This window comes from Rhinoraja longicauda, chromosome 1, assembly GCF_053455715.1.
Source record: "Rhinoraja longicauda isolate Sanriku21f chromosome 1, sRhiLon1.1, whole genome shotgun sequence".
In the NCBI taxonomy this organism is placed as follows: domain Eukaryota; kingdom Metazoa; phylum Chordata; class Chondrichthyes; order Rajiformes; family Arhynchobatidae; genus Rhinoraja; species Rhinoraja longicauda.
The window spans coordinates 22,076,690-22,101,250 of record NC_135953.1 but is presented as its reverse complement, the minus strand read 5'-3'; the positions used below and the strand labels follow the sequence as shown (position 1 = coordinate 22,101,250).

Genomic DNA, 24,561 nt, shown 5'->3' with positions numbered 1-24,561 from the left:
TGATGATGTGTTCAGGAGCATCAAGAGAAGTGTTTATCAATCAGCATCTTTTTTTGTTATTGACAGATGTTGGGGGAAATTGCAAATGTTACGTTCTTTGTCTTCTCTGGAATAAGGTCGACTCAATTTGTATGCATCGTTGTCACCTTCCCCTCCCTCATCCAACACTGGATATTTCCTGGATAGAGTGGATGTGGAGAGGATGTTTCCACTGGTGGGAGAGTCTAGAATTAGAGGTCACAGCCTCAGAGTTAAGCCCGTCCACACCTCTTGTTTCCCTGTCCCCTGTCTGGCCTTCAGTCTGAAGAAGGGTCTCAACCCCAAACCTCACCCATTCCTTCTCTCCGCCCGGAGATGCTGCCTGTCACGCTGCGTTACTCTCGCATTTTGCGTCTATCATCTGTTTCTCGCTCGGATTGGATTATGAACTGTACAAGTCTCTGCGAGGTTTGTCCCAGGCAAGGGGGCGTGAGAGGGAGGGAGGGAGAGGCGGAGTTGAGGTGCGGGCTGCGTCCGATGGTTCAGTAACACTGGTCGCCGGCTGCGCCTGTATTTTGAATTGGCGTTGGTAGCCGCGCTTTGTGGCTGGTCCGCCGTGCCGTTGCCGTTGCCGTCGCCGTCGCCGTCGCTATGGCGTTCACCCTGTACTCGCTGCTGCAGGCCGCGCTGCTGTGCGTCAACGCCGTCGCCGTGCTGCACGAGGAGCGCTTCCTCAACAAGAGTGAGTCAGTGAATAACACCGACCCCCGGCCCGCTGCCGACAAAAAATAACCTCGGGTCAACAACTGGCGCGGGAGCAGACACCCGTATTAAAGGGGACGGTCTCCGACGTCATAATGGGGAGGCTTTAAAGGACACAAAGCCTTGACCTGGGTCCCCCCTTCCCCCCCTCCCCCTCCTCCTCCTCCCCCCACTCCTCCTCCTCCCCCCTCTCTCCCCCTCCCCCCCCTTCCTCCCCCTCTTCCTCCCTCCCCCTTCCTCCCCCCCCCTTCCTTCCTTCCTCCCCTTCCTCTCCCCCCGCCCCCCCCCCCCCCAATCTTCCTCCTTTAATCTCCCACGATCGGGGCAGTCTAACCATCCGTCGGGGTGATCAAAGCACCCGCAGCCGACGATCAACTCTCCCGTGTCGGGGTGATCAACTCTCCCGTGTCGGGGTGATCGAAGCTCCCGTGTCGGGGTGATCAACTCTCCCGTGTCGGGGTGATCAACTCTCCCGTGTCAGGGTGATCGAAGCTCCCGTGTTGGGGCGGTGGAAGCTCTTGCGGCTTGGAGCTCCCGAAGTCGGTCTCTAACCAGGGACCACGAGCTCCACGATGTTAAAGTCGGCAGACTCCCGCGGTTGGAGCTCCGAGGTCAATCCCTGGCAAAGGGATCGCCTGCTCCACAATGTTAAGTCCCGCAGGCTCCCACGGTTGGAGCTCCTGAAGTCGGTCTCCAGCAGAGCCCACCAGCTCCTCGATGTTAGGCCGCAGTGCAGACGGAGATACGATACGGAATTTATTTTTGCGTCTCTGTCAATGTAAGAGGTTTTTAAACGTTTCCCCCATAAAACAAGCTAAAGAACACTAAAACATACATTTTGACACATACTATATAACAACAAAGAAGGAATGGACGAGACAGACTGTTGACGAGGCAGACATTGTTGGCGCCAGCTGGTGGAACATCTATGTGGATAGTAAGTCAATCAAGTTGCCTGCTTTGTCCTAGATGGCATCAAGTTATTGAGAGTTGTTAGAGCTACACATACTGTAAAATTGAGAGTATTCCACCAGGCTGTGGCCTTGAGCCTGACTTGTAGATGGTGGAAGAGTCTTGATGTCAGGGAGTAAATCATTTACCTTAGGATAACCCAGTTATTAGACCGCTGTTCAGATTTGAGACCAGGCAATGATCGACAAATGTAATTGAACACACAAACGTGAGGCGGCATATTTTACATATTTTACTAGGTAGGTTACTTAGGGAGGTTACCGATTAATTGTAAGTTGCTAGATATAGATTGATCGGAGGAACAAAAGGATCATAAAGGTACAGATGCCCCAATCATCGAATGTTATAGCACTGGTTAGCAATGACATTGAATTTTTTTTTAAATTAAACAATAGACAATAGACAATAGACAATAGGTGCAGGAGGAGGCCATTCAGCCCTTCGAGCCAGCACCGCCATTCAATGCGATCATGGCTGATCACTCTCAATCAGTACCCCGTTCCTGCCTTCTCCCCATACCCCCTCACTCCGCTATCCTTAAGAGCTCTATCCAGCTCTCTCTTGAAAGCATCCAACGAACTGGCCTCCACTGCCTTCTGAGGCAGATAATTCCACACCTTCACCACCCTCTGACTGAAAAAGTTCTTCCTCATCTCCGTTCTAAATGGCCTACCCCTTATTCTTAAACTGTGGCCCCTTGTTCTGGACTCCCCCAACATTGGGAACATGTTATCTGCCTCTAATGTGTCCAATCCCCTAATTATCTTATATGTTTCAATAAGATCCCCCCTCATCCTTCTAAATTCCAGTGCGTACAAGCCCAATCGCTCCAGCCTTTCAACATACGACAGTCCCGCCATTCCGGGAATTAACCTAGTGAACCTACGCTGCACGCCCTCCATAGCAAGAATATCCTTCCTCAAATTTGGAGACCAAAACTGCACACAGTACTCCAGGTGCGGTCTCACCAGGGCCCGGTACAACTGTAGAAGGACCTCTTTGCTCCTATACTCAACTCCTCTTGTTACGAAGGCCAACATTCCATTGGCTTTCTTCACTGCCTGCTGTACCTGCATGCTTCCTTTCATTGACTGATGCACTAGGACACCCAGATCTCGTTGAACTCCCCCTCCTCCTAACTTGACACCATTCAGATAATAATCTGCCTTTCTATTCTTACTTCCAAAGTGAATAACCTCACACTTATCTACATTAAACTGCATCTGCCATGTATCCGCCCACTCACACAACCTGTCCAAGTCACCCTGCAGCCTTATTGCATCTTCCTCACAATTCACACTACCCCCCAACTTAGTATCATCTGCAAATTTGCTAATGGTACTTTTAATCCCTTCGTCTAAGTCATTAATGTATATCGTAAATAGCTGGGGTCCCAGCACCGAACCTTGCGGTACCCCACTGGTCACTGCCTGCCATTCCGAAAGGGACCCATTTATCCCCACTCTTTGCTTTCTGTCTGTCAACCAATTTTCTATCCATGTCAGTACCCTACCCCCAATACCATGTGCCCTAATTTTGCCCACTAATCTATGTGGGACCTTGTTGAAGGCTTTCTGAAAGTCGAGGTACACCACATCCACTGACTCTCCCTTGTCAATTTTCCTAGTTACATCCTCAAAAAATTCCAGTAGATTTGTCAAGCATGATTTCCCCTTCGTAAATCCATGCTGACTCGGAATGATCCCGTTACTGCTATCCAAATGCTCAGCAATTTCGTCTTTTATAATTGACTCCAGCATCTTCCCCACCACTGATGTCAGACTAACTGGTCTATAATTACCCGTTTTCTCTCTCCCTCCTTTCTTAAAAAGTGGGATAACATTTGCTATCCTCCAATCCACAGGAACTGATCCTGAATCTAGAGAACATTGAAAAATGATCTCCAATGCTTCCACTATTTCTAGAGCCACCTCCTTAAGTACTCTGGGATGCAGACCATCAGGCCCTGGGGATTTATCAGCCTTCAGTCCCATCAGTCTACCCAAAACCATTTCCTGCCTAATGTGGATTTCCTTCAGTTCCTCCATCACCCTAGGTTCTCCGGCCCCTAGAACATTTGGGAGATTGTGTGTATCTTCCTCAGTGAAGACAGATCCAAAGTAACGGTTTAACTCGTCTGCCATTTCTTTGTTCCCCATAATAAATTCCCCTGCTTCTGTCTTCAAGGGACCCACATTTGCCTTGACTATTTTTTTCCTCTTCACGTACCTAAAAAAACTTTTGCTATCCTCCTTTATATTATTGGCTAGTTTACCCTCGTACCTCATCTTTTCTCCCCGTATTGCCTTTTTAGTTAACTTTTGTTGCTCCTTAAAAGAGTCCCAATCCTCTGTCTTCCCACTCTTCTTTGCTATGTTATACTTCCTCTCCTTAATTTTTATGCTGTCCCTGACTTCCCTTGTCAGCCACAGGTGTCTCTTACTCCCCTTAGAGTCTTTCCACCTCTTTGGAATAAATTGATCCTGCAACCTCTGCATTATTCCCAGGAATACCTGCCATTGCTGTTCTACCGTCTTCCCTGCTAGGGCCTCCTTCCAGTCAATTTTGGCCAGCTCCTGCCTCATGCCTCTGTAATCCCCTTTGCTATACTGTAATACCGACACTTCCGATTTTCCCTTCTGCCTTTCCATTTGCAGATTAAAACTTATCATGTTGTGATCACTGCCTCCTAATGGCTCTTTTACCTCTAGTCCCCTTATCAGATCAGGATCATTACACAAACATTAGTATTTCGTTCTGGAGGGATAAAATTAAAAACTAGTTACACTGCAGTGAACCTTGTTAGATCGTGCTTTGAACACTGCATATAATTCTGGTTACCAGATTATTAAAAAAGGGATACATGCACTTGCTGCAAGCTTTAGGTTTATTATTGTCATGTGCAATGAGGTACAGATGTTTCTCAACTGACGATGCATCGACTTACGATATTTCGACTTTACGATGGTGCAAAAGCTGGGCAACGGCAGCGAGCCACAATGGCAGCAAGCCGCTGCGAGCCTCCGGTCAAGTGATCAGGTGTATTAATGCGTTTTCGACTTCCGATATTTTCGGTTTACGATGGGTTTACCGGAACGTAACCCCATCGTAAGTTGAGGAGCAACTGTACAGTGAAATGCTTTGGTTTGCATGCTATCCAATCAGATTAGATGCACAATACATAAATCCAATCACGTGAAACTCAAGTACAATAGATATGCAAAGGGAAACATACAGAATGCAGAATTTAGATCTCAGCATTATAGCACATTAGTTCCATAGACCAATGTCCCCACTCGGTTAGAGTACACTCGGGTACAATGTTCTGAAGTAACTCAGCAGATCGAACAGCTTCTCTGGAAGACAAGGATAGGTGACGTTTTGGATCCGGACACTTCTTCAGAATGTAGTTGGGGGAGAATGCTGGAAAAGAGGTGGGAATGGGACAAAGCCTGACAAGTCATAGGTAGATATAGGTGAGGTGGGGGGTTATTGGCAGATTGGTTGTCAAAGACCGGAGATGAAAAAACGCTGGGTGACACCATCAGCGATGGCAGCCTCGCCAACAGTCTGTCTGTCTTTTCGTATTTTTTGTTATTTTTAGTGTGTTTTAAAAGAGTGTGTTAATGTTCTCCGGTTTGTTTTATGTGGGGCAGGGGAATCTTTTTTCAATCTCTTACCTTGGCGGAGATGCGATTGTTTTCCCGGTCATATCTCCAGTCTATGGCCTAATATCATGGAGCTGGTGGCGTTGCTCGAGATTGACTTTGTGCCCTACCGGGGGGTCGTGGACTTACCATCGGAGCCTGCGATCGATGCTCCGACCGTGGCCTGCAAATTTCAACTTCGAGGAGCTCGCAGTGTCATTCAGAGACTGATGTCGGGAAGCTCCAAGCCACACGAGGTTCGACCAGTCCTGACTCGGGGTCCGATCGCCCAGCACGGGGGAGCTGAGATCCCTCTGATGCGAGAGCTCGATCGCCCCGATGCGGAGGGCTTGACCGCCGGCTGCAGGAGCCAAGGTCGCCCAGACAACGGAAGGTTCAAGTGCTCCGACCGCGGGAGAACAAAGAAGGGAAGAAGATTGAACTTTTTTGCTTTCCATCATAGTGAGGAATGTGGTGGAGTCGCAGTGGTGGATGTTCATGTTAAAAATTTATTTGGGTATCTTGTTGCTCTTTATTGGTATGGCAAATCATATTCCTCGTATGTTGCAAAACATGCTTGGCTAATAAATTACCATTATTTTACAGAACTTTATTGTCATTCGGCACAGATACCGAACGAAATTACAGCAGTCACAGAACACAACAAAAAAGAAAAGAACACAGGACACACGACCCCAACACAAACATCCATCATAGTGACTCCAAACACCCCCTCACTGTGATGGAAGGCAACAAAACTTCCACTCTCTCCCCCCCACGCCCACGGACAGGCAGCTCAACCCCTAACGAGGCGACCGACACGCAAAGCCCCCGCAAGGGGATGGAAGGCCCCGCGGCCGAGCCGCACCGGGCACTGAAACGTCCCGCGGCTGAGCCGCGCCGGCGATGTTAAATCCAGCGGCCGAGCCGCACCGGGCGATGGAAGGCCTCGCGGCCGAGCCGCACCGGGCGCTGCTAAGTCCCGCGGCCGAGCCGCACCGGCGATGTTAAGTCCAGCGGCCGAGCCGCGCCGGCCGATGTAGGTGGAAGGGGATTTGGGAGGAGGGGGGGGCTGGGGTGTTATCTTATTTATCTTGGTTGGATTCAAATTTGTTTCCTGGTGTAACAGTTTTTAAACGTTGATTTTAGTGTGACAATCTATCCTGTGTTGGACTGGCTGTCCAGGAGATGCAACACACCAATGAATGAGGAGGTAGTTTGGGGGAATTTTCCTTCCTTTCTCAGCTCTGGGTACCATTTTGGTATTGTTATTAACCAAGAAGCCAGCGCAGATATGTAAATCTATTAAACAAATGTAATAGAAGTTGACTAAATTAAAAACAAAACTTCAGATTATTATTATTGTGAAGACATATCCCAGTCCTTAATTACATTTTGGTGTGATAAAGTGCTAAGGCAAGTGACATGCTTATTTAAATATATGGTCATAACTAAATTTCAACTGACAATTTCTTTGTAGTTGGCTGGGGGGCAGACCAGAGTGTCGGTGGTTTTGGAGAAGAACCGGGGATTAAATCACAGCTCGTAAATCTGATCCGATCTGTACGCATGGTGATGAGATGTAAGTTTTACTGTTTTTTTATTCCACCAAGTATTTCAAACTATACGTTGGTCTTATTTTATGCTAATTGCAGGATGCAGCTTGATCTCTTGTACAAAACATTTTTCATTTGGGACTGTGGAGAAGCATGACTATTTTCCAAGATGCAATATCCTGCATTGTCTTTTTTCTTACTAGTTTTTTTTCCTGAAAGTAATGGATCCTTGACACACACGTTCTAACAGTTACCAGGTACTTAATAGTATTTTGCACAAACACATTCTTTACATTTTAACCCATAGCAGCTGAAGCTGTTCGTATTTTGTCTTGATGTGTATCTTTCTAGCAGAAATCATTAAACAACAGGAATGCATTCTGTTAGGAATGCTTGTCTATCCCTCTTTTGAGTCCAATGTAGTTTAGTTTAGAGATACAGCGTGGAAACAGGCCCTTCGATCCACTGAGCCGCGCCGACCAGCAATCCCCACACACCTGCCCTATCTTATACACAAACACAAGGGATCATTTACAGTTTAACCAAAGCCAATTAATCTACAAACCTGCCGTCTTTGGAGTGTGGGAGGAAATCAGAGCTCATGGAGAAAACCCTCGCAGGTCACGGTGAGAACGTACAAACTCTGTACTGACAGTACCCGCAGTTAGTTATTCACAAAATGCTGGAGTAACTCAGCAGGTCAGGCAGCATCTCAGGAGAGAAGGAATGGGTGACGTTTTGCGTCAAGACCCTTCAGACTGATGTCAGGGGGGCGGGACAAAGGAAGGATATAGGTGGAGACAGGAAGATAGAGGGAGAACTGGGAAGGGGAGGGGAAGAGAGGGACAGAGGAACTATCTAACGTTGGAGAAGTCAATGTTCATACCGCTGGGCTGCAGGCTGCCCAAGCGAAATATGAGGTGCTGGTCCTCCAATTTCCGGTGGGCCTCACTATGGCACTGGAGGAGGCCCATGACAGAAAGGTCAGACTGGGAGTGGGAGGGGGAGTTGAAGTGCTCAGCCACCGGGAGATCAGGTTGGTTAAGGCGGACTGAGCGAAGGTGGGTCTCTGGCGCTGTAAGGCAGCAACTCTACCGCTGTGCCGCCATGCTGCCCACATCCCACATGTGGTACCCACATCCATTGAATTTGACATACTCATTATAGATGAGTTGTCAGATCTTTCTTGACACATTTTCATATTTTGGTTCATTATATTATTGGATTTATTATAATATGTTACCACAATCAATAATTAACTTTTCCTTGTTTCTTATTTCTAGTGCCATTAATAGTAGTGAATTCTGTAACAATTGTACTCTTGCTACTTTTCGGATGAAGAATGGAAAAAGTATCAACACTAGTCTTCAGTGATAAAATGAAGCAAAGTTTTCTACAGGAGTGGAGAGTTGTAACACTTCCTGATGTTTGACTCCATGTTCTCAAAGATTCTATCAAATGTATGCAAGCAAACTCATTCCATTATTTACTATATTGTTGTATAGACCACAAAAAAAATAAAGAGTGACAAAATGATTGTCGATATCCTGTGCAAGCTGAACTATGGACTGTTACAAATTGTTTGAAATTAAATGCATTTTCAGTTCTTTTGGGGTTTCTGTAAAGTTGCTGCTTTTCTGTGCAGATTTTTACATGTTTAGAGTAGGTTGATTATGTGTGGGAATTTAAACATGGGGAAATCTTATACAGACCTCCCAACCCTTCCGAATTTGGCAGAAAGTTTCCGCTTTCTTATTTCATTTCCGCCATTCTGATTTCGCCTCACATTTTTCCGCAAAACACATGCCTCGCCGCTTGCCTCGCCTATGGCCTTGCCTCGCTGCTGGCCTGGCCTCATCTCGCTGCTCGCCTCACCTCGCCTTGCCTCTCGCCGCTCACCCGGCCTCGCCGCTGGCCTAGCCTTTGATGCGGACCAGGAGGCCCATTGATTTTGAGAGGGGATGGGGGGTGGGTTGGGGTGCGGGGGAGGGGGGGCAGTGGAATGGGAGGAGGGAGTGGGGGGGTGGGGGGGACATGGACCGTTGTGATTTGCTGTTGAAGACCACTGGAGCAAGTATGTCTTCAATTAAATTAGGTATGTGCAGTTTTTTAAATGAAACTCATCATAACTTAGTCATACATTTTATGACCATTGTTTTAAAGGATTGAGGGGTCAGATTGAAATATATTATGAAAGGGGTTGACTGGGTTAATAGTGAGAGTGTGTTTCCCATAGTACAAGTATTCAGAACTGGGTGCGTAATCTTAGAATAAGGAAGGTAATGCAATTTAAGGAAAGTCAGCCAATTCAGTTTCAGTTCGTTTATTGTCACGTGTACCGAGATACAGTGAAAGGCGTTTGTTGCGTGCAAACCAGCCAGTGGAAAGACTATACATGATTACAATCGAGCCATTCGCAGTGAACAGATACATGATAAGGGAATAACATTTAGTGCAAAGTAAAGCCAGTAAAGTTCGATCAAAGATAGTCCAAGGGTCCCCAATGAGGTAGATGGTAGTTCTGCTCTCTGGTTACGGTAAGATGGTTCAGTTGCCTGATAACAGTTGGGAGGAAAATGTCCCTGAATCTGGAGGTGTGCGTTTTCACACTTCTTTACCTTTTGCCCGATGGGAGAGGGGAGAAGAGGGAGTGGCCAAGGTGCGACTCATCCTTGATAATACTGCGGGCCTTGCTGAGGCAGCGTGAGGTACAAATGGAGTCAATGGAAGGGAGGTTGGTTTGTGTGATGGCCTGGGCTGCGTCCACAATTCGCTGAAAGGTCATGATTTGTTACAATTCTTTACCCCAAACAGCTGTGGAAATTGAGTTATTCAAGGCAGTGATTAGCAAATATTTGACCTAAAAGAAGTCAAATCGGTATTTGGAGAGAGCAGGAAGGTTGTAGTGAGGACAAGATTGGTTCAGCTGTGATCTTATTGAATGGCAGTGCTGTTTTGAGGGAGTTATTAGGTTATTCCTACTTTTGTTCTTAACAAAGCCAATAGATTTGTGTCTTAGATAAATATTCACATTTTAAAAGATAAATAATATTTCTGTTAAAACAATTGTGGAGAATATTTAGGTTTAGTACTAAAATGATAACTGAATATGGAACCAATTATGACCTGTAAAGATAAGCAAACATAAGATGAGGCAATCTCATGAAGATCAGAGTGATAAAGGTATATTACTTTAGATATGCAGGATTGTGTGAAAGTAGGATTGTGGGCTATATTTAAATTTGATCACAGAAATTTTGAAATCTCTGTTCACTGAAGATGTGCCTGATGACTGGAAGATGGAGAATTGTACCTCTTTTTCTAGAATTATTGAGAATAAATTTTGAGGTACAGGATTAATCTACACTTGGATAGGCTAGCATTAATCCAACCATGCCTTTATCAGAGATTAAATTTGACCAATTTGTTCAATTTTTTGGAAGAAGTATCAAAATATATTAAGGGTATAGGTGTGGTTGATGTAGTCTAGGTGAACTTCAGTAAGGCCTTTGACAATGTCTTAAATAAGAGACTGGTCCTTAAGATTAGAGCCCAGAATAAAAAGTCAAATTTTATCCAATAATTATTTTGTAATAGGAGGCCAACAGTGATGGTGAAAGGTTTGTTTTGTGTTGATAACCTGTGTCTAGTGGTGCACTATAGGGATGAATGCTGGGATGCTACTGTGTGATATATTTATGAAAAAATTGCATATGAATATAAAAAGTATGATCAGCGACTTTGCAGATTACATTGTTGTTGATATGAGGATATGCAGAAAAAAGGAACTGCAGATGCTGGTTTATACCAAAGATAGACACAGTGCTGGATTAACTTAATAGGTCAGGCAGCATCCCTGGAGAAAAAGGCTGGGTGAAAATGGGTTGGGACCCTGCTTCAGACCTTGATAGCTTCCCTCGCACTCCTCGATTGCTCAGCGTTCACATGAGAGAGAGCTAGATATTCAAGAGAGAGCTAGATATTCAAGAGAGAGCTAGAGCTCTTAAGGATAGTGGAGTCAGGGGGTATGGGGAGAAGGCAGGAACGGGGTACTGATTGAGAATGATCAGCCATGATCACATTGAATGGCGGTGCTGGCTCAAAGGGCCGAATGGCCTCCTCCTGCACCTATTGTCTATTCACATCATAGACGTGTCTTGGATAGCCATGTGCTAAAGGATGGCAATGATCAATTGCTAAGATTTGGCAGAGCATAGGGAGGTGAATTTATTCCTCATAAATGTGATGTGACACAGTTTGAGAGAACAAATAAGGTTAGGGCATACTGTGAAGAGTAGGGTGTTGGGGAACTGTTGATGAACTTGAATGAATGAATGATACTTTTATCAACAGTCCTCTAACACCCTTCTGTTCATAGTACACAAAATCGAAATATCCCCAGAGGTAGCAACACAGGTAGCGAACGTGGTAGGACAGCACATTATCTTCATTAGCTGTGGCATACAAGAGAAGGGAGATAATTTTATAAGGAGGATAGATTTTAAATAGAAACATTTGCTAGACCACTGTGTAGTTTGATAACCACACTTATGGATGTTTCCTTTTTTGTTTTGTGTTGGTTTGTGGTTGTGTGTGTAATTGCTTATTTTATTGCTCTTATTGTTGGACTGTGGGTGACGAAATCTCGTCCAAAAGACTTGGGTTTTTTTGGATGACAATAAAGGTAATTCTGATTCTATAGAAAAGGAGTGAAAGTGGTGCAGAGATGTGCCAGCACGTTGCCTGGGCTGGAATATTTCAATTACAAATTTGAATTAGGTTTGTTTCCCTTTGAGCAAAGGAAAATGGAGTATTTTTTTATAGACAATAGGTGCAGGAGAGGCCATTCGGCCCTTCGAGCCAGCCTCGAAAGGAGAAAGTTGTTCCAAGTCACAAATCGCATGATCAGCTTCAAGAATCTGAAGGGTCTAGACACAAACCATCACCCTAAACATATTCTTCACAAATGCTGCCAGACTCGCTGAGTTTCTCCAGCGCTTTGTATCTTGTTTTGTAAACCAACATCTGCACAGTTCCTTTGTGTCTTTGAATTACTCCAGCATTTTGTGCCTTGTTTTGTAAACCAGCAACTGTAGTTGGTGTCTTGTGAACCAACATCCGCAGTTCCTTGTCCACAAGTTACTCCAGTGCTGTGTGTATTTCCGCTGTGAACCAGTGCCTGCAGTTCCCAGTCTCCCCGCCTGTCGGCGGCAGCGCGGGCTCGTCTTGACTCCTCCCCCCCCCCCCCGCACTGCGTTGACGCCGAGCCAAGGGGACGCGCCTCGGGCGGTCGGGAACGCAGGCGAGGCGGGGAGCGCAGATTGACATAGAACCCGCCACCTCCAGCTTTTCAACAACACCAGTCACTCCGACAATTTTTAAGTTCGGTTGGAGGGGAAGAAGCCGAGTCGCAAAAAGACCAGCGACGCCGTCAGAAGCGGGAAACGCCCGCGGCCGGTTGCCGAGCGACGGCGCGGGCGTGACGTCATCGGTGAGCGCGCCGGTGATTGTGGGAGGGCTGCGTCCCTGCGCTGTGATTGGTCGCCGGGGGAGGGAGAGGCCAAGTGGCCCATCAGCTCCATGCTGACCCATCACGTCATGAGGTCCATGCTGACCCATCACACCCATGCCGCCCCGTCACCGCCATGCTGACCCATCAAGCCCATGCCGCCCCGACACCGCCATGCTGACCCATCAAGCCCATGCCGCCCCGACACCGCCATGCTGACCCATCACCACCATGCGGACCCATCACCACCATGCGGACCCATCACCACCATGCGGACCCATCACCACCATGCTGACCCATCACCCCCATGCTGACCCATCACCACCATGCGGACCCATCACGCCCATGCTGACCCATCACCCCCATGCGGACCCATCACCACCATGCGGACCCATCACGCCCATGCTGACCCATCACACCCATGCCGCCCCGTCACCACCATGCGGACCCATCACCACCATACTGACCCATCACCACCATACTGACCCATCACCACCATGCCGACCCATCACCACCATGCGGACCCATCACCCCCATGCGGACCCATCACCCCCATGCCGACCCATCACCACCATACTGACCCATCACCACCATACTGACCCATCACCGCCATGCTGACCCATCACCACCATGCCGACCCATCACCACCATGCGGACCCATCACCACCATACTGACCCATCACGCCCATGCTGACCCGTCACCACCATGCTGACCCATCACCCCCATGCTGACCCATCACGCCCATGCTGACCCATCACCACCATGCTGCCCCATCACCACCATGCTGACCCATCACCCCCATGCTGACCCATCACGCCCATGCTGACCCATCACCACCATGCTGCCCCATCACCACCATGCCGCCCCATCACCACCATGCCGCCCCATCACCGCCATGCTGCCCCATCACCACCATGCTGCCCCATCACCACCATGCTGCCCCATCACCACCATGCCGCCCCATCACCTCCATGCTGACCCATCATGCCCATGCTGACCCATCATGCCCATGCTGACCCATCACCACCATGCTGACCCATCACCACCATGCCGCCCCATCACCACCATGCTGACCCATCATGCCCATGCTGACCCATCACGCCCATGCTGACCCATCATGCCCATGCTGACCCATCACGCCGGGGGGGGGGGGGGGGGGTTCTGGTATCACTGGTTTTGCTCTGTGTTATCTGAAATGGAGATTTAAAAATCAATTAATTCCTTGTACTTACAACTGCTTCTCATTAAGAGTCATACATTACAGAAACAGGCCTTAAGGGGTCAAAATCCAGACACTCCTTTCCTAACACACTTTAAGGAGCATCGTGCAGTGATTCAAGGGGAAGGCCCTTTGTAACCTTTGTCAGGACAACACAGGAGGAAAAATTAAATACAGCCTTATCAGCTGCACCCATTGCTCAAGGACAAATAAATGTATTTCTGACATTATGAGTGCATGAGATGGTGATTAATTGTCCTGTACCACATCCATGCCATATTAGTTTTATTTTTGTTTGGGCTTGTACTAATAGATTCTTTCCTATCAGTGGAGAATGTCAACTCGACGAATATTAAAGGCTGTACTAATAGACCTCAGTGGAACACTGCACATTGAAGATACAGCCGTGTCTGGTGCCCAGGAGGCACTGCAAAAGTAAGAAAATCTAAATTTATTGGTCCCTGTCATGGTAACTGGCGTCATATTTAAATGTATCACATGAAACTATGAGTCAGAAAGGTCAGAGGACACGTTGCCAGGATGTAAAGGAATGGCAGATGAATAAACCAAAACATTTATGTTCAGTGTGCTTGAAGTGTGTTTATTACATTTGGATCCAGGCGAGGATCTGATATTGGCCACGAGAATTAACTAGTAATTGTTTCGTTCAACTTATGAAGCAGATATGTCATTTATCGAAGCAGCTGGAATTAGAAGTTTGAATTCATTCGACCTGAATGGGGAGGCGAGTGTTGTGAGTGCATGGTTTGAGGCATGGCTAGGGGAATTTACCTCCCACGCAGATTCATGTCCCTGTGTAAAAGCCTCTTAAATACCACTATCGTACCTGCTTCCATCAAATCCTCCAGCAGTCTTAAGAAGGGTCTCGACCCGAAACGTCACCCATTCCTTCTCTCCCGAGATGCTGCCTGACCTGCTGAGTTACTCCAGCATTTTGTGAATAAATCGATTTGTACCAGCATCTGCAGTTATTTTCTTATATTATATCCTCCAGCAGTACGTTCCAGGCACTCTGTGTGAAACAAAAACCTGTCTTGCACATCTCCTTTAAACTTTCCCCCTCTTACATTAAAGCTGTGCCCCCTGGTATTTCACATTTCTACCCTGGGAAAAAGAAACTTGCCATCTAACTAATCTATGGCTCTCATAATTTAATAAATTTATATAAGATGTTGTCAGCTTTGATGAGATCTCCTCTACGAAACTATATCATTTATTTGTTAGGGACACCAGAATTGTACTTAATATCAAGAGTATCACAGCGCGATCAAGGTGGGCCAAAAGGGACCATTTCTGTATGTGTGACGCACTTTTATACGTTTCAGTTTATTTTCCCAACTCTTCTCTCATCACTGTTGTCTTTGTTTAAACTTAGCCCCAGTTTTGCAGTAAAATCCATCACTTTCAAAGTCATTGCCAAATTCTATCTTATTGTGGTCACTTTTTCATAAAGCTGCTGTAGCTGGAGATGCTTCTTACACACATGGTTTTGTAGAAAACTGTAAGCACCCATGACCTTCCAAATGGTGCAGCATGTGCAGTTCACTTGTCTCAGCTCTTCTATTCTGTCTCATACTCACTAATAAACCTATAAAAGTGTCAGAAAAGAATTGCTACCCACTGACCCGAATTACACTCTGTTGAACTCTGTTAAGGGATATTTGGGTAGCTACATGGATAGGAAAGGGTCAAATGCAGGCAATTGGGACTAGTGTAGATGAGCATCTTGTTCAGCATGAATGAATTGGGCCAAAGGGCCTGTTCATGCTGTACAACTATATGATAACAGCTAATGTTAGGATTGACACGTTGCAGACCCTTTTCAATCAGACCCTGCATTCTGAAGACCATACACTCTGACGACCACTGTGTATAAACCTTGCTGTGGTTTCTGGAATCTCCCAAGCTCCCAAGTAAAACTGGATTAATGAATTGTTTAAAAAAATGCTCTTTTATTAAAATAAGATTATAAAAAATAGAAAAATTCCAATTGTTTCTTCAGATTTGTGTTATGGTGCTATTAGTGTATTTAAAGCTGAAATAAGGTGAATTCCACATTATGTATAATACACTGTAATACATAATATGCACATACACTGTTCTGTTACAAATGCTTTGTTTTACTGCAGAAGCACTTCTATGCAAATAGCCGACAAGAGGAGCTAATATGCATTTTGTACAATTTGACATGCTTAGGTTACGCAGTTCTCCTGTAGCTGTGAAGTTTGTGACCAACACCACCAAGGAATGTAAACGAACTCTGTTTGAACGACTGCAGAAACTTAGTTTTGACATCCACGAGGATGAGATTTTCACATCTTTGACTGCGGCCAGGAACCTTGTTGAGCAGAAACAGGTCAGACCTTTACTGTTGGTAGACAACAGTGCACTTGAAGATTTTGGAGGTAAGCTGTCTTTTGGATGGGTGGTGCCATGAGCCAAACACCATTTACCTCTAAAGTCCTTTTACCTCTGCAGCTTGGTTACAATTCAATCTACAATTCTGAAGTTGCAATTAATTGATTTTGAGAATTTAAACTTCATTGCAGAATTTGAGCACATGCAGTAATATAGGCTGATTTGTTCTGTAGTACCAAATGAGTCACATGGTGATCAATCTTGTGACTGATTATGATTTAAAGCCCTAACTACTTGTTTATGTGAAAAGATCACACAGCATAATTGAATCCTTTCTTCCACAGACAACATTTCAAGGAACAGGTCACTTATATCATTGCTATTTCGAGGACATCGCTGGGAACAAATTGATTACCATCTTTCACCACACAGCAACATTGATAAGGTTCCTCATGGCACCCGGAAGGTTAGATCGCATGGGATCCAGGGAGCGCTAGCTCGATAGAGAACTGGCTTCATGGAGGGAAGCAGAGGATGATGGTGGATGGTCATTTTTCAAACTTGATTGGTTGGGCAGATAGGCTGAGGAATGGTTGAATGAATGGAAGGAAATGTGAGGTGTTGCATTTTGGGAGCACTGACATGGGCAGAACCTACACAGTGAACGGTAGGGGAAAAATGTTGCAGAGCAGAGGGGTCTAGGAGTACAAGTACATAGTTCATAAAAGTGAATCACAGGTAGATCAGGGTGGTCAAAAAGGCTTTTGGCACATTGGCCTTCATTAGTCAGAGTATTGAGTATAGGTTGGGAGTTCAGCCGCAGGTTCCACCGACCTATGAGGCTCCGGCTCCGACCCACGAGGCTCCACCGAGGTGCGAGGCTCCACTGACCTGCGAGGTTCCGGCTCCAACCAGCGAGGTTCCACTGACACGCCGCGACCTCCTTGGAGGTGTCACCTCAAACACTAAAGCGCAACACCAAACACTAACCAAATGAATAAACATTTTGTGATTTTAGTGTTACAAATACATATACACAGGCATCTGCATCTCTTTTTCAGGAGTGGACACAACTGATCCTAATGCTGTGGTTGTTGGATTAGCTCCTGAACACTTTAACTATGGCACATTGAACAAGGCATTCAGGTAAACATTTGCTAATGACAAAGGAAAATAGTCTGGGAATAAATAGTGATCGAGCACTTTTTGTAAATCATAATGTAATTTAGATGCAATGATTATCTTGCCATCATGCATTGACCAGATACTATATCAAATATGGAAGATAAATGTGGGATGAACACTTCCAGATGATTCTTGCCTGGTTGGACCAACCACTAATTTAACCTACTTTGCACCTAGTTTTCCTGTGAAAAGCTTGGTATGTTTGCAACATAATATTTTGAAGACAATTTTGGCAATAGAAAATAATGGTTGCCTTATTCCTTGAGGTACCTGCAGTATTTAATTTGTGCATAATGCAAACCTGAAGAGCCATAGGTTTAAAATATCCGTTAATTTGCTTATCCTGTTCAGTTTTTATTTCAATGGTTCTTTATTATCACATGTACTGCAGTACACTGAAATTCTTGTTTAGCATACAGTTCAGTAAATTATCACTATAGATAAACACAATCCCAGGTTAAGTACAAAGTGTGTGGAAATAGCCCACGGAGATGTTATACAAGAGCCGCCATTTTCAAAGTCCAAGCTGCAGCTAGCCATAAAGGCCCATTGCAGCTGTCGCCTTGTTCCAGATCGGCCAGTGAACCATAGTCCCTTTCCTCGCCCAGCCACCATTCAGCCGACCTTGAGGATACAGAAGGTAAGATCCTGGTTCCTGCTAGCAACCCTTTTGTTCTTGCATCCTCCGTCGCCAATTCTCTCCACCCTCCTCTCTGGTTCTCGGGGAGGAGCAGGGGCCGGGCTCGGCGACTTCCCTCTTCGGGCGGATTTCCCGGTACCACTGCCTCTCTGCCACGTGATACGACACATCATATTTACTCATCATGGGAAAAGATGTCTGAATTTCATACTGCTGATTCCTGTTTGAATTTGGCTTAGATGTTGGAACAGGTCATACATTCTGCTGAACAGATACCAGGGCATCAAACCATTGAACTCCTTGCAAGGCACAAAACCATTGAACTACATTGAAAAAGGGGAGGAAGAACAACATTGAAGAGGAATAAATATTTGTCATCGTTGATTACATAGTTCAACCTTGTTCTGTCTTCTCATGTTTTTCTGTAGGTTAATTTTGGATGGTGCCCCTCTAATTGCCATACACAAAGCACGATACTACAAGAATGTAGATGGATTATCACTTGGACCAGGACCTTTTATTACTGGGCTGGAATATGCAACGGATGTCAAGGCCACTGTAGTAGGAAAACCAGAGAAACCATTCTTTCTTGAAGCTCTTCGAAGTATTGGATGTCAACCAGAAGAGGCAGTTATGATTGGTGATGTATGTTTAATTTTGCCTATCCCCATCACCACCTCAGCGCATCTGCTACTGAAACAAATCCACTTAAAGTCTTTGGAATAGTTGAGTTTAATGATGACAATGCTCTCCTGTCCAACCTCCCACATTCTGGAGTTTAGAAGGATGAGAGGGGATCTTATAAAATTATAAAACTACATATAAAATTATAAAAGGACTGGACAAGCTAGATGCAGGAAAAATGCTCCCAATGTTGGGCGAGTCCAGAACCAGGGGCCACAGTCTTAGAATAAAGGGGAGGTCATTTAAAACTGAGGTGAGAAGGAACTTTTTCACCGAGGGAGTTGTGAATTTGTGGAATTCTCTGCCACAGAGGGCAGTGGAGGCCAAATCACCGGATGGATTTAAGAGAGAGTTAGATAGAGCTCTGGGGGCTAGTGGAATCAAGGGATATGGGGAGAAGGCAGGCACGGGTTATTGATTGTGGACGATCAGCCATGATCACAATGAATGGCGGTGCTGGCTCGAAGGGCCGAATAGACTCCTCCTGCACCTATTTTCTATGTTTCTATTCTGTTCTACATCAATCATGAACATCCAAACCTCACTCCGTTTCCTTCATCCAACTTGTTTGTGCTTTGTTGACCTGCACTGGGTTCCCCTCTTACAAAGACATTTTAAATCCTTATTTTAAAATTCTTATTTGTATTTCCCTCAATGAACATGTCCTCTAACCATCTCAGCACCACTTCCAGCCCTTTCAGCCTCATAGACCCTTCACTTCCCTGATTCTGTCTTCTTGCATTCTCCCAATACTACTTTCAGTTTTCTTTTTCCCCCAGGCTCTGAAATTTTCTCCCCAAAATTCTGCCTCTGGCTTTATACAGCTGCTTAAATATACCCTTCTACTGAGCCCTTGCTCATCTTCCTCATGTCCCTTTATGTGGCTCAGTGTCAATATTTGTGTTTAGCGCCCGCTGCATACCCCAAAATGATTTCTGAAGTAAAAGTTGATAATAATTTCAAGTTGCTGCTGCATCTTGCTTCATCTACCTTTAGAGATATTTCACCTTTGTTGAGATAACATAGGCATGCACTTTTAAGGGATCCACTTTAAGGGAGCCCCTAGTTCCGTTTCACAGAGAAACATGGAACTATTTGGAGCTAACCATTATGGAGCTAGTATTCAGGAATTCTTAGTAGCCAAAGTGACCATGTACAAAACTAAAGTATAAGACAATAACTGCAGATGCTGGTACAAATCGAAGGTATTTATTCACAAAATGCTGGAGTAACTCAGCAGGTCAGGCAGCATCTCAGGAGAGAAGGAATGGGTGACGTTTCGGGTCGAGACCCTTCTTCAGACTGATGTCAGGGGGGCGGGACAAAGGAAGGATATAGGTGGAGACAGGAAGATAGAGGGAGATCTGGGAAGGGGGAGGGGAAGAGAGGGACAGAGGAACTATCTAAAGTGGGAGAAGTCGATGTTCATACCACTGGGCTGCAAGCTGCCCAGGCGAAATATGAGGTGCTGTTCCTCCAATTTCCGGTGGGCCTCACTATGGCACTGGAGGAGGCCCATGACAGAAAGGTCAGACTGGGAATGGGAGGGGGAGTTGAAGTGCTCGGCCACTGGGAGACCAGTTTGGCCAACACGGACTGAGCGCAGGTGTTGAGCGAAGCGATCGCCGAGCCTGCGCTTGGTTTCGCCGATGTAAAACTAAATATTCCTGAGCAGTCAAATCTATAGTGGCACTACCTCAAAAAGGCAACCAGCATCATCAAGGACCCACATCATCCCGGCCACGCTCTCATTTCACTCCTGCCATCGGGAAGAAAATATTACAAGTCTGTAAACCATGACCTCCAGGTTCAGGAACACCTTATTTCCAACAACCACCATGCTCTTGAACACCACAAACTTCAACAAAATTGTGAACTATGAATGGAATTGGTTGGAATAAGGATTTTAGGCTTTTATTTTGTTTCGCACCAATATTGTTTTAAAAATTTATTAAACTTATTTTTTGGTTTGATTATGTCGTCTGCGGAATACTGTGTTTACAAATCTATGATGCTGCTGCAAATAAAAATGTCATTATTCTATTTTTGTATACATGACAATTAAACATTCTTGATTCTTCTGCACCTGGGATCTGTTACACTCCGTATCCAAGGATCCTCAGATCCTTTTCTGCGTCTCCTTTTCTTAATCTTACCAAAGAAAGGTGCCAATATCTGAACATGGAATTCTACGGTGTTTATGTTTATTGCAACCGTAATATTTGAAAATGTGTGCCTTGCTTTGCAAAATCTCAGATCTTTTAAGATGTTTCTAGCTTGATAAATGTTCTCTCTTTTCAAAGTTGTGTATCGGACCTCTGATTTTATTTACTCCTTTTATTATAGCCAAGGAAAAATTGCTCCTTGCTCCACAAGGGTAACAAGAACATTTTTTGCTCAATCTTTAACTATTATTTTGCTTTCTTTCGTTAGGCATTTCAACTGTGTAATTCCAATATTTTCTCACTTCTTCCCTTTGCCTTTTTAATCTTTTCTTTTTATTTTCTGGTGTTCAATTTTTGTTTTTGTCACTTCACCTAACCTGTGTATTTAATGTAGAGAGGGGAAAACAAAATGCATTAATAGCAGGATAATTTATTTCTGTCTGCAGGATGTGCGGGATGATGTCGGTGGAGCACAAAGTGTTGGAATGTTGGGCATTTTGGTAAAAACGGGTAAGTATTTGTTTCTAACTAACCATATGAAAAGCTTATGGTTGTTTTCCTCTTCCTTTATTTTTTACACAGTACAGAATTTTGCAGCAGAAGAGGTGACCAAGGAACTCTGTTGCTTATATACAGTTGTCCTCGAATAGATAATAGTGGAGATAGATTTTCACTATCTGTGATATGTTAAAGCTTTTCACTGTACCTCGGTACACATGGCAATAAACTAAACCAAATTAAATGTTAGTATTTGTTAATACAGCACACACATCATGTGTTACACTTGTTTCAGATTATTTCACTTAGCTGTACAGCCGCTACAATATCATGGGAGGTGACTTCAACAAAAACATGCCTCAAATATGAAAATAGCATGGTTTTGCTATTTGAACTGCTCCGAGGTGCAGAAATTAACTGGACTGTAATATGCTCTGCACAGCCTACATAATCAGTGAATTGTATTTGACATTGAACCATTAATACTTTTCGACAAACCTTAGATTGTTTACTCTGGAACACTGAGTTTGTGGGGACACCTGATAGAAATATAAAAAAAATAGGAGGGCTGGATAAGTAGATAGGGAGAATCTTTTTCTTTGGATAGAAAAATCAAATACTAGAGGGCATAGGCGATAGGAGCAAAGTTTATAGATGTGCAGGGCAGGCTTTTCTTTATACATAGAAGGTAATGAGTGCCTGGAGCACACTGCGGTGGTTGAGGCATATACGATAGGGGCATTTAAGAAACCTTTGAATAGGCACATGGATATTCAGGGAATGGAGGATTATGTGCAGGCAGACAAGATTTGATCTTGGCATCATGTTCTGCATAGACTTTGTGGACCAAAGGGCCTGGTCCTGTATTTTAGTTTACTTTTAGAGACACAGCATGTAAACATGCCCTTCCGTCCACCGGATTCGTGTTGACCAGTGATCACCCAAAAACTAGTTCTATCCTACACACACTACGGACAACTTACAGAAATTAATTAACCTACAAACCTCCATATCTTTGGAATGTGGTAGGAAACCAAGACAACTGGAGAAAACCCACGTGATCAAAAGATTCAAAGATCAGTTTATTGTCATATGGACCAATTAAGGTACAGTGAAACTCGAATTACCATACAGCCATACCCAAAAAAAAACAAGACACACAGCTATATAAAAGTTGACATAAACATCCACCTCAGCTGATTCCCACATTCCTCACTGTGATGGAAGGCAATAAACTCCAATCTCCTTCCTCCTTATTCTCCCGTGGTCGGGGCAGTGGAACCATCAGCAGTCGGGGCGATCAAGGCTCCCGCAGCTGGCGGTCGAAGCCCCCGCATTGGGGCGATCGAAGCCCCTGCGTCGGGACGGTTGAAGCTCCGACAGCTTGGAGCTCCCAAAGTCGGTCTCTGACCAGGGAACGCGAGCGCCACGATGTTAAAGTCTGCAGGCTCCTGCGGTTGGAGTTCAGAGGTCAATCCCCGACAGGGATCGCGAGCTCCATGATGGTAAGTCCGCAGGTTCCCGTGGTTGGAGCTTCCGAAGTCGGTTTCCAGCAAAGGCCACCAACTCCTCGATATTATGCCGCAGTGAGATACGATACGGAAAAGAAAAAAATTGTATCTCCGTCGAGGTCAGAGATTAAAAAAAGTTTCCCCCACCCTCCCACATAAAACAAACTAAAGAACACTAAAAAATACATTAAAAACATACAAAAAAAACCAACAAAGAAGGAAGGGACAGACAGACTATTGGCGAGGCAGCGATTGCTGGTGCCACCCGGTGGTTGTGGTCAGAAGGAGAACGTGCAGACTCCGTACAGACGGCCCGCATAGTTAAGATGGAATTCGGGTCTCTGGCATTGTAAGGCAGCAACTCTACCACTGTCCCGTCCCGTCCCTGTGCTGTACTGTTCTACTTTCTAAAAACAATCTGGAAGAAATATCCTGAATGAGAAAAATGCTTTATTTTTGAGCCTCTCAAGCTCAAGATCCTGCAACTTTATTTCTGATCAATCTTATAACATGGGGTAGTTTCCACGTAAATTTTCTTTTATCTTGTAATTTAGAAATATACTATGCTGCATTTATTTCACTTCCCTTCAATATTCAACAGAAAATGGTCTCAAGTTTTTTTATCAGATGGTACCTCTCCTGACTTTTATTCAGAATATTAGGATTTAAATTCCACCCCAGAGCACAAAAAATATAGCCTGCCACTCACTTCAATACTGAGGGAGAACTGCACTGTTTGGGCGCTGTCTTTCAGAAGTGAACTTAAACATAAAATTAACAACTTAAACTGTCCTCTGGCTGAGGTAAAAGCCATTTCACCATTTCAAAAGCCAGAGCTAATCCTGGTACTTATGTAACACATAGAAAGGCGAGCTATTCTTTTCCAAGTTGTATATGTGAGGCTTTAATTGCAAAAACAATTGGTGATTGTCCTCTCTGTGCTCTGTAACTACGTATCAAATTAATTTGCAATAAAACATTAGTGTATTATTAAATACACTATGTATAAAACGTTACACAATATGTTATAAAATGTAAATTTTATATAGTCCATGTAAATGAAAACTTGTTATCTCTATGTCACTACATTTTTTCCAACTCTTGTTTAATCCCTCAGGGTTTTGACACTGTTAAGCCTGCTTGCCCTTTCACTCTTTCTCCAAGCTTGGCGTTCACTGAACTCCCTAGCTGGGTTAACTTTCTTTTCTCTCCACTTTTCTGGTCAGCACAACCCTGCCCTCCAAGCCTTCATTCTTCACCTCAATTTCTGATTATGAGCTGCCTTTTAGTTTGCATAATCAGATTTTTGTTTATAAAAGAAAAGTTTTATTTAAGCAATGAACACTTTAAAATGTGGCTATTTAACAAAGTCTTATTGTTTGTTGGTATGTTCTATCCTCCAAGAATGGTTTTTGATCCACTCACGTTTACTGTTCATTTTCTCCGCCCCCCAGGCAAATATCGGCTTGGAGATGAAGGCAAAACAAGCCCTGCTCCGTACCTGACGTGTGATGCTTTCCCACAAGCTGTTGACCACATACTATACAATATGCTGTAATTATCCATGAAATTAAAAAGATCAAAGGACAAAAGAGTTGGCTGTATCTGTTTTTCACACCTCTGTTGTCAAATGATGAAATGACAAACGCATCAGGTTGAAATTGTTCTCAGCATTATTTTAAACAATATACGGGTGGGTCAATCAGGAATCCAGCCAGCCATGCAGTGGAACTTTGTTCTCCACATTGTTGAAAATATCAAGAAACAGAACCTCGAACAATACAGGACAGCAACAAGCCCTTCAGCCCACAATGTCTGTGTCGAACATGATGTCTGCATGTCTGCATAATCTGT

The 24,561-nt window shown here is 44.7% G+C and overlaps 2 protein-coding genes across 3 annotated transcripts; both read left to right on the top strand.

Moving 5' to 3' along the window:
- Positions 1-490: 490 nt before the first annotated feature.
- On the top strand, positions 491-8,522 carry ier3ip1 (immediate early response 3 interacting protein 1). The gene is made up of 3 exons (XM_078409355.1): positions 491-721; positions 6,841-6,942; positions 8,200-8,522. The coding sequence occupies exons 1-3, from the start codon at positions 631-633 to the stop codon at positions 8,253-8,255; spliced, it is 249 nt and encodes an 82-aa protein (XP_078265481.1). The 5' UTR covers positions 491-630; the 3' UTR covers positions 8,256-8,522.
- A 3,660-nt stretch (positions 8,523-12,182) lies between these two features.
- hdhd2 (haloacid dehalogenase-like hydrolase domain containing 2) lies at positions 12,183-24,294 on the top strand. Of its 2 annotated transcripts, none has more exons than XM_078409336.1 (7): positions 12,183-12,407; positions 13,974-14,080; positions 15,863-16,071; positions 17,086-17,170; positions 18,278-18,494; positions 21,145-21,208; positions 24,162-24,294. In XM_078409336.1, the coding sequence occupies exons 2-7, from the start codon at positions 13,980-13,982 to the stop codon at positions 24,263-24,265; spliced, it is 780 nt and encodes a 259-aa protein (XP_078265462.1). In that variant the 5' UTR covers positions 12,183-12,407; positions 13,974-13,979; the 3' UTR covers positions 24,266-24,294. The 2 variants fall into 2 exon arrangements, with proteins under 2 accessions (XP_078265462.1, XP_078265470.1); XM_078409344.1 differs by having other exon boundaries at positions 13,959-14,080.
- The last annotated feature ends 267 nt before the right edge of the window (positions 24,295-24,561 follow it).